The sequence below is a fragment of the Anabrus simplex genome, chromosome 4 (genome assembly GCF_040414725.1).
Source record: "Anabrus simplex isolate iqAnaSimp1 chromosome 4, ASM4041472v1, whole genome shotgun sequence".
Classification (NCBI taxonomy): domain Eukaryota; kingdom Metazoa; phylum Arthropoda; class Insecta; order Orthoptera; family Tettigoniidae; genus Anabrus; species Anabrus simplex.
This window is the reverse complement of record NC_090268.1, coordinates 346,581,316-346,592,412: the sequence shown is the minus strand read 5'-3', so window position 1 is coordinate 346,592,412 and position 11,097 is coordinate 346,581,316. Positions and strand designations below refer to the sequence as shown.

At 34.2% G+C, this 11,097-nt stretch overlaps 1 protein-coding gene across 4 annotated transcripts in view; it reads right to left on the bottom strand.

The window, feature by feature from the left end:
• Window positions 1-415: 415 nt before the first annotated feature.
• The window catches only part of LOC136872711 (neuronal calcium sensor 2), a 1,371,956-nt gene continuing 1,361,274 nt past the window's right edge, over window positions 416-11,097 (bottom strand). For all 4 annotated transcript variants that reach the window (XM_068227282.1, XM_067146539.2, XM_067146537.2 and 1 more), the window contains one exon: window positions 416-9,859. In XM_068227282.1, coding sequence (XP_068083383.1) covers window positions 9,683-9,859 — 177 coding nt within the window. In that variant the 3' untranslated portion in view covers window positions 416-9,682. The remainder of the gene's footprint in view (window positions 9,860-11,097) is intronic.

The following is an 11,097-nucleotide window of genomic DNA, read 5'->3' as shown; positions in this document are numbered from 1 at the left end:
TGAATGGGCAAGTAAATATTGTGTGTATCTTCAATTAAAATATACTGTATATCATATATGATCTAGAAAAAATGGTAACATAACTTATTACTAATAAACTGTTACCATTAGGTGATGATATAATGAAAGCATTGTTTAAAACAATATATGCAGAAGTCATCAACAATTCTGGACGATTATAACTCTTAAGAGTAAAAAAGTACTGGAGACAATATGCACGACCAGCTAATATGTTCATCTATAATTATTATTTTGTATGTTCTGTCCTGGCAAAATTGATGAATTTGAAGGAATACGAAATAGTGTTCTAGGTTCTGTTGTTAAATCTCAAGTCTATCAATGAAAAGGACATGTGAAATGAGTACTCATAATTGAGGATTTACAAATGTAACAGAGAGAACAAAGTATAGAGTTTCTTTATTTAATTTATCATTTGCCAGAATGATTTTGAAAATATTTAAGAATTAGACTGAAATACATCTTTAGCATGTATGGTATAGTCATCATGTACACTTATAATGCAGAATGTAGTGTAACAGTCATGAAATAATACAGCTGAAAAAGGTAATCTATAGCATATAGATATAAACATTTATGATTGTTTACTTTTAAAAACGATGTATATTTTCACAAATACAAAGAAAATCTGATGGAAATCAATAACTCATCCTGTCAGAAGAGTTAACTATGTGTTAATGCCCCAGTATTTATACCTTCATTCACTTATCAGTTACAGAAACTAGATAAGATTCTATTATCTAATTACTTCAGTTTCAACTGCATAACAGAAGGGAGAGAAAATAATTTGCAACCGAGCAAGAAGAAAATCACTGAGCAATATGATACCATGTTGTAATGTGAGTAGCCTCCGTGGCTCAGGCGGCAGTACATTGGCCTCTCACTACTGCATTCTGTGGTTCAAATTCCGGTCACTCCGTGTGAGATTTGTGCTGGACGAAGGTTTTTGTCCGGGTACTCCGGTTTTTCTTGTCATCTTTCATTCCAGCAACACTCTCCAATATCATTTTATTTCATCTGTCAGTCATTAATCATTGCCCCAGAGGAGTGCAACAGGCCTTGGCAGCCGGCACAATTCCTATCCTCGCAGCAAGATGGGGGCTTCATTCATTCCATCCCTGACCCGGTCATATGACTGGAAAACAGGTCGTAGATTTTCTTTTCACCATGTTGTAATGTGAACTTATTAATAGAGTGATCATTAATTCAGCCCACGAAAGGTGAAATCATACAAGACTGTAGCTGATATTTCTTCATTTTTAAACTACGGATGTTTTAGCCAACCACCACGTTGGCCTGCTTACCATGAGCATCACTGTGGTGTTTTTTTTTTTTTAAACACCTCCTTTCCATGTTTATGTGGGGGCAGTAGAGCACCCAGACACAGTTTAGTATTTGACTGGAGCTTTAGCCCAGATTTTTACAGCTCTGTCTTGCTACTCATAGTATTTTTCAGATATGGAGGATTTTGGAATGTCAACATCTGATGGACAAAAATCCCTCTCTTAAAATAAATTAAACAAACATACTTAATGCCTCTCGAAAATGGCACGATTAACATAATGGCTTCCATCCGGGAGATAGTGGGTCGGTACGCCTGAAGGTGGTTTTCCGTGGTTTCCCCACTTTCACACCAGGCAAATGCTGGGACTGTACCTTAATGAAGACCACGGCCACTTCCTTCCCACTCCTAGTCCTTTCCTATCCCATCGTCGACATAAGAGCTATCTTTGTTGGTGCAACGTAAAGTAAATTCTTGAAGAGAAAAAACACAGAGTGGCTTAGCTTCTGGCTATCCACCTGAACAGACGAGGTTTGATTCCTGGTCGATATCAGGTTTTCACCTAAAAAGTCATTTGGTGTCAGGAAGAGCACCCGGTCTTAAAATCGCGGCCAAAACATAAAACGAGCCAGGTGGCTCCAGCGTCCTGAGAAATACCTGGGATAAGCTGAAGAAAGTAATGTTTCCTGAAGCTGTGCAATTCTTCACAAAAGAACCGTAATACACTTGGCAAGAAATTAAGGATAAGGAACTCGTCCACCTTTCAGTTGCTTTGCATTCTTTCAACCTGAGTTGTAATGTACTACGTATATTAATGAAATGTTAAGTCATTATTAAAAAACTACTACCTGCAGCCGATGCTAAAATTAACCACCTTCTCATAACTCTGAAATATCTTGCAGTATGTTTCTAAGTCCATCAACAAGGATTACTCTTATTGATACACACAAGTTAAATAGGAAGTTGGACAAACTGTATTGACTACAAATCTGAACACAAAGATAATACAATAAAGTCGTGTGCCATTTTGCCATGGACAGGGCTTACTTTTATAAAAGAATTAATAGTACCAGTAGCATTAGCCTTATTCAAAATCAGATCATATGGTAAAATTCAAGGTTGATCAATGTTTTCTTCTCTACCGGTATACCTAAGCAGTATATATTCCACCATTATCCCTGTTCGATTAAATATATTTGTCATTATGTGATGCATTTTGAAGCAGTACTGAAAGCATTCATTATGAGCCCTCTGGATGAGTTATTGTTTTCCACTGGTAATGTATCACCATAAAGAATTTTTTCAGCTTAAGGATATAATTTTATATTATTTTAAATATTGACCTTGGTTCATTCAGTTCAGGTTTAAAAAAATCTTTTATATCAAAATATTACAATTAATTTAGTTTGTTTTAGTGAATTGTTATCTACATTATTTTATTTTATTTAGAATATCATTTTACCTTACCTCCAGAGGATTACTAATTCACTCTTTTTTTTCTAAACATTTAGAAGAAAACAAATTACTCTTCAAATCAGTGACACCAATTTCACACAAAAGAAGTTCCATCTATGAATATTTTATAATTATGAAGTGAAGCAATCTATAGGACCAGCCTAAGACATGTTCAGTAACAGAAGGAAAGTATGAAACAGGATAAGGCAGATATCCTATACCTGTGGAAAGCTTCTAGAATCAATTAAGAATAAAACATGTTGTATGAAAAGTTATCTACACTGATTATTTATTTTTCTTCCTACATTTATATTAAAGTTAGTGTTTACAGCTGAGATGATGCATAGATTAGGAGTAAAGTGGATTACTTTAAGTAACACTTCAGGCTTCAGTGAACAGTAAGAAGCCAACATTACAGCAAAGACATCTTCTAGAATATATTATGAGATTTATTGCAGAATTTTAAAAAGGAGAGAACTTGGATAAAATAGTTTGCTCTACTGGTAGCACAGATACTAGTGTGCACAGTAGAAATTAACTCGTGAAAAAAAAAAAACCAGTCTCTGAGTGATTAAAGAATCTTCTGAAAGGCTTGCTGATAAAAGAAACATTTCCTTGGCATTAACATTTGCAATGACTTCTGTACAAGCTAATGGCAGCACTACAAAACATGAGATTGAATTAAGAAACAGAACATAGCTTCATTTCTATTACTTAGTTTACTTCTCATATGTAAGTACAACTGACCACAATGCAGTCGTCTAAATTGTGAATCAGACTTATTAATCACGACTTGCAATTCCACTACTATTACTGGCATAAATTTTAAAATATACATAGATAAATGGGACAAATATGTAATCATTAAAAATGATAATAATAAAAAATAAGAATTAAAATGTGTTAAATGTATCTTCAACAACTATTGGAATCTTAAAGAGATGTTGGAGTGTCAGAATTTTGCCCTGAAGACAGGTTATTTAATGTACCAGTAAATCTACTGACACACATAAATACTGGCATTTATGCAAACCAATCGTGTTAGGATTTAATCCTGCATCTTTATGCACAGAAGGTAAGCACTAAAATTATTGTGTTACCTAACCAGCCATTCAAATCCTAGAATAAGTAACTGATATCTGATAAAGAAATATGATGCAATGGGAAACTTTTCTGAATGATTTGTGAACACTGAATTTAGGAGTTCAAGGAGGGAACATCCTTCATAGTTTCCCCTCTGATTAATATATTCTTTCAGAAAACGATGGTCTAATCATTCTACAACAAGTAACAGACATTCAATAAATAAGTTTTCTCCAATTAATATTTTACCATGAATTAATTTGTAGAAATGATACTTGTATTAAAAGTTAGGAACTTCCTGTATATTCTATGAAATATGCATGATATTTTGAAATAGTTTCTACAGAAAGCTGAGAGAGTCAGATAAAATACTTTCAAAGGGGGTCCCTAGGTCCCTACTAAAATGCTTCAAAAAAAGAAAAAGAAAAACAAGTAAATTAGATTTTGGTGTTAGTACAAACTGCAAACCAGCAGTAAACAGTGATATCTTTAGATTTTAGTTGCAGCAATTTTTTAACATTCCTCTGTGACATTTATTACACAGTTACGCATAACTTCCTAAGTCAAATGCATTCTGATCACAAACGCTAGAGAATGTCTAGGAGTAGAAAAAGCAAAAGAAGTTAATGTTCTCATTTAGATATTAAAAAACGGTGAGATGAAACACCTAACTTCAGTAAAATTCAGAATGATACATGAATGTTAACACAGGGCCTTCTTTCCATGTAAATTACTCTACAGTAAATTTCTCTAGAATCTGAAATGATCCCTGTGCATCAGTTCAAACTTCACTCACATATGCACTCTTATAGCAATCACAATTTGTAGTATCTTAGTAATAGTTGTGTAAATTTTTGTGTTAAATTATGTAAGAAACTCCAATTTATGAAGCAATGCCCCATGTTAACAAAAAATTTAAAATATAAGAATTCCACTGGAACTGGAAAAAATACTACAATTTCTTCCATTTAACTTTTCTAATCTAACTAGGTTTGAAAATAATAAACCAAAAATTGTTGCATGTGGAACATTTTTAAAATGGACAAGATTGCTTTTATAAACCAGGGATTTTGTAAATATGTAAAATTTAAAATTTGAAGCCAATTAAGCATCTGCTCAAATTTCATTTATGTAAGATTTATGTTACAGAAAATATAAATTTAAGTATGGTCTCCCTTTAATGCAGATGAGGTAAATGCCAGTGATTATAACACACGTATGTGATGTAAGTTCTGTTACAGTGAGCTACAAAATAGATATGCACACAATTACACTGATATGACCATCAGCAGCAGCTATCTCCCAAGAGAAGAATTCTGTAAATTCTGTGTACATTGCCAAAGATACAATTTTAAAAGTATTTTTATTTGTCATATGGTGTACAACATATTTAAATTGTTTCTGTGAATTAGTAAGTTTCATACTGTCAGTGTGTTACGATTTCACATGGATAAATTCTGAATTTGTGTATTCTGGTTACTGTGTTTTGAAATTTAGTCCAGTTACTCCAATGCAAAATTTGGAGCAATCGCTGCATTCTGCTAAGTGATAATCAATGAAGTTGGACATATTACATTGGACATTGTTCCTGCTTTGAGTTCTACGAAGAGATCTATTCTTTGTTCTGACATTCCCTTACTTCCTGAATATATTTTTAAGTGTACCTATATTCCAATTATTAGTGTGACAGGCCTAAGTCTTTTTTTTTTCTTTTTTTTTTTTGTTCTTGTTCACATGCATGAGGGGTTTCTGTTCTTTATTTTGTGTACAAATATGTTGCTGAAACACTGTACTGGTAATCATTAGCAACTACCTCTCATCTTAAGATACAGTTCTTCACTGCAAACCTCAGAAGTTTACAGCATAAGATATCTTAAAATCCAGTTAATCAGAAGAGCAAGTTTAAACAATCAGCTAACTCAACCTACACATTATAACCAGTTCAGCATGTACCATTTTACGTTATCTCGAAGATATACCGGTATTAGTTCCAAAAAGAAATTTGTCATCATCCAGCAAATAAACCAAAAATTATGAGTTAACTGGTAGTTTAGGTCAAAGGACCACATAAATATTGAAAGTCTGGTAGACTTTCATCAACCTTTAAACTAAGCTTCATTCCTATGTAGAAACTACTGGTAAAATATTGGATTTTATGAATTCCACTTTATATACTGATACTGAAGAACCAGTAAACTTCATAAACACCCCAATATCATAAATACTAAGCTAGAGCCAGAATGAAGAGATAAAAAAAGATAGAGTGATTGTGCTTGCAATAGACAGATAGATATTTATTCTTTACGAACTTGTTTTAAGGTATTTTGTGCAACAGACATAATATGAAAATAAATGCAAATTCACTTTGAGAATTTGGCTGAAATAAGTAAATAGATCAGCATTAATGCTATATATTAGTATAAAATCACAATGCCTACAAAAGGCAAACCCTGTGAGGTAATAATTGATCCAAGGAAATTTATCAGCACATGCAATATCAAAAGGAATTACAAGGTAACTGAACTGCAATTTTTGTCATTTCCTGTCTTTACACATGACAATAAACTAACCCTAAACCTGGCGTTTGGTAATACTGGTTTTCAGTTCCTCCTTTATCAATAAATTGAATATGACAACATCTAAAGTGCACTTTTTAGAAAATAATAAAATAATTTACACATGAAGTTGTATCAAAAGATGTTTGTGATCTTAATTCTTAATCATGCTGGTTTATAAGAGCCAACAGAAAGAATGTTTATACAATGAAATTCTGTTACAGAGAGAGCAAACCGTGTAAGTGCAAAGGTTTCAGATAAATTTATACTGAAGTCACCAACTCCACAATTACTTCCTCACTCCACATTTATTTATTTATTTATTTATTTATTTATTTTTAAACTCTTTTTTGGAATGAGTAGCGTATGTGAATACGAAACACAAAAATTGCGTTGGGCAAAATATATTTCCCTTATAAATTTTCTAAAAAAGTGTTTATATAGTGCCAACTAAAACCTAATGGACTCATTAATAAAGTAGGTATTAGCTTCCTGGTAAGGAGCATAAAGGTGAGATACTGTATGTAGTCTCGTGAGGACTTTTCGTTTGTCTCTAACATTTCTAGCAACCTCAAATCAACCCATCTAGGCCTAGCAGTAAAAATGATTACCTATGGAACTTCCTGTGTAGGTAAAAGCAGTCAAGACATGGTGCTGAATAAATTATAGTTTTCTCCTTGTATGAAAATCAAGAATGCAGTCTTAATCTCTGCATCATCCTGGGCCAAATTATGCTTAAATCCCCATTTCACAAGGGAAAACCTCAAGCGTTCACTTGTGCAACGTTTAGTGAATTTTTTAATTTACATTCTCTCATAAACCAGATCTATTTTAGTTGGCTGTGTAAAATAGGTCTAATGGTGCACAATGAATTTTCCAGATTTCTTCCCTGACTAAAACAAAAGCTGTAAAATAAATAAAATTAATAAAATTATAAAGGGACAATTAAGTTAGTATTATGCTGAAAGTTACATGTTAAAGTATACAAAAACAAAAATTACATTTGATATTTTTGGTGCGGCTTTGCACTTCCACTGTTTCCATTCAATGTAAATATTGGAGAATTGAGAAATGAATGGTAAATTAATATACTGTAGTGTATAATATGTGAAGTATTGGGAGAAGATGATATGTTAGGTGAAGTTAAAGTTCTGTTATTGTAATACTTATAGGCAAATTACATCCATCTACAATGGCCAGCATATTCTAAATATTCTACAAATAGGCAGCCAATTCACAGTTTTCTTACGAATTAGGTTTCATACAAAGTGATGAACTTAACAAGCTAACATTTATTACAGAAGAAAACTATGATTTAAAGGTGAGATAAAGAAACTATTTATTCATATTTCAGAAAAAAAGAACACAGTGATGAAGCAGATAACCTGAAAGCAAGTCAGAACTAGTTTCATTATATTAAAGGAAGGATAAGTTATAAGTAACAATTAACAGATTCAATCATGCTCAAGATGAAGAAAAAGATATGAGCATATAACAAGAAAAGAGCTCATTCTTTCTCACAGAGGCCACACTAAGTATATTGGTCAGTAAAGCAGTATAGTTCAGTGTGATAGTTCTTTTTAAATCCATTCTTGTCACCAATCACAAGTCCAATCAAATAATACATAATTGTGCCATAGGACAGTATGAGGTCACTGTTAAGACACAGGGCCAATTTCAGTCTCAGTGCTTGACTAGATGCTATGGTTCTCAGTTCACTTACACATACGCACTCCATGTCACCATACCATATTCCATACACCATAACACTGATTTATGCTAATATTTCTAGAATTCAAACACTGATAAAAATTACAAAAGATTGTGTATTATGTCAAAATGAATGTTAAATGATGCTAAGAAAAAAATCATGTCTAAGAGATGTATGATGTACTAAAATGGAGATATGGAGAATGAAATAACAAAAATACATTACCATCTAAAAATTAAAAAAATAAAAACTGAAGTAAGAAAACATTTGTGTAAGATGAGAGGCATGTGGCAAGTCAACTATGAAACATCATCTGCATCATCACACATGTGGTGAAAAAGTTGGAGGGTAAAGCTGTATAAGAAGTTGAACTAAAGTAATTTAAAATAAGAAGAAGAATGCATAAATTTGCTGGTCCAAAAAGATTTCCTTCTCAGATTTAAGAAAAAAGCTTGTCAATGTCCATGATGGATACTAATGTTCATAAATTGTTGGTACATTACAGAATTTAAAAAATATTTAATTGAAGCTGTAAGATCACCACATGCAAATAAATATGGCATCTTTACCCTTGTCACAACAAGATGAAATGAGAATCTTTAAGTAATGATCTATTTCTAATCTACTGTTTAAGTGGGCAATGAGTATAGAATCCTTTCTTTCTTTTTTTTCCCCCCTTGCAGCTGCTGTAACCAAGAGCTACCATTTGCTGTCTGTGTGAGCAATTTTATTCAGAAAATAAGTTTCCCTCAGCAGGTAACTGGAAAAGGCAGAAAAAAATAAATGGTATAAAAATTCAAATATTTAAAAATATATTAATATCTGGATATCTTTCGAATTATCTCCGGCAAAAGCCTTCCATTCCAAACAGCTGACCTAAACTAGCGGTACCTATGTGCATTTTCACCACCTGTGCCAATCAAATATTTGTGTTCATGGGGAAAATGGGGGAAAGCTAACCTACTGTCTGGGAAATATCCATACATTCGCAGAAAATAATTAACATTATTAAAGTATCAAGTATGGCAATAAAGTAATGTGCTCAACAACACTTAAATTATACATCTGTAAATGTTCATGAGTCCTAGCAGGACCTATGTCACGTATTAACACTGACAAACCATAGGCAGTAAATTATGTAAGCTATATTTTTATACAAGCACATCCAATATTAGATGGATGGATGAATGAATGAATGATTGATGAATGAATGAATGAATGAATGAATGAATGATCAACACTTCATGTGGTAATGACATCAAAAATATCACAAAATGGAAATGTTTGAAGGAATGTGAGTCCAATAAGATCAAAGTGATATAAAACATGATTTAGTTATTATGGAATGTGTGGGTTATAGCCAGTTTCATGGTGTTATAACGCAGCACTCCTCTTCTCGGTACACAGCGCATCGTTCCCATCTTGCCACAATCGAGCCTACTTGGTGGCGGAGCAGCTGGAACGTTCTACCAACACAAATCTCATTTTTATATTAATATCATAAAAAGAGAAGACATGTAGTATTATGATGAGAATGTCTTTCATGGAGGGGAGGGGACCTTAAACTATTTTCACTCATTATGGTGCAAGCATTTTGGAAAGTTCTTCATCTTGCAGGCAGCCCTTGAGGAACTCTTCTTGAGTTAATTGGCCATCGTTGTTCTCATCCATCTTGGCAAAAATATTTTTGGCACGCTCCTCTGCAGAGTCAGCTGGTCGATTGGAGGAGCAGGCGCCCAGCATGTCATAAATGGCCTGAAAAGCAGAAGTAGCTTGGATGTAATATGCTTGCCCTATATTCATACAATCATAGAAAATATAGTCAATTTATAAAAACAGAACAGCCAACCTTCTCTTTCAGTAATAACCATAGTATGCACTCATCACTGCAATGTTACTTGTTGTGTAGTCAAGTGTACAGGAGTGTTAGATAGTAATAAACACAAAGACTCAACATTAACACATTCAGTACCAGCCACTCAGCAGGACATTTAAATTCACAGACCAGTGTAGTAAATGCTCTTGTAGCCCTTTACACACCATATTAAAAAACTGAACTAGTAGCTCTAGAAAAGTAAAATGCCATTCTTTTTTTTTTAATTTTTTTTTTAGCGTCGCACCGACACAGATAGGTCTTATGGCGACGATGGGATAGGAAAGGCTTAGAAATAGGAAGGAAGCGGCCGTGGCCTTAATTAAGGAAAATGGGAAACCACGGAAAACCATTTTCAGGGCTGCTAACAGTGGGGTTCGAACCCACTATCTCCCGAATACTGGATACTGGCCGCACTTACGCGACTGCAGCTATCAACTCGGTAAAAAAAAGTACAATGCTGTACATACCTAGAGAAAGCACTGTAGTAAAATAATGTTATTTGCTTTACGCCCAACTGGCAGGACCTAGTGATTATAGTACACTATGTCTTCTGGTATAGGCTAGAGCAATTTTGTTACTTTCATAGACCTGTCTCTGTCTTATCCTTGGCTTTGACAATATCAAAGTGACTGAGGTATGAGCGATGCTAGTAATGCCAATCATTATGCAGCCAGTCCCTGCTATGAATGGTGTGAAAATGTTGATCATAGGGTTGGTTTGTGTATGCATTTCAGTGGGCTTGGCTGACTGATATGTAATAGCAACTCTGGCTCGGTGAAGAAAGCAACGGGAAACTACCTCACTCCTCATTTCCCTAGTACGCCTCTTCAGTGATGCCTAGGCCATCTATGACAGCTGATGGCAGAGCTGTTGAGGATCCCACCGGCGGCATCGCTGACAGACTGAAAAAAAAACTACTTTTACGGTTTTCGGAGACGCCAAGGTACCGGAATTTTGCCCTGCGGGAGTTCTTTTACGTGCCAGTAAATCTACTGACGCGAGGCTGACGTAGTTGAGCACCTTCAAATACGACCCGACTGAGCCAGGATCAAACCTGCCAAGTTGGGGTCAGAAGGCCAGCGCCTGAACCGTCTGAACCACTCAGCCCGTCACTATG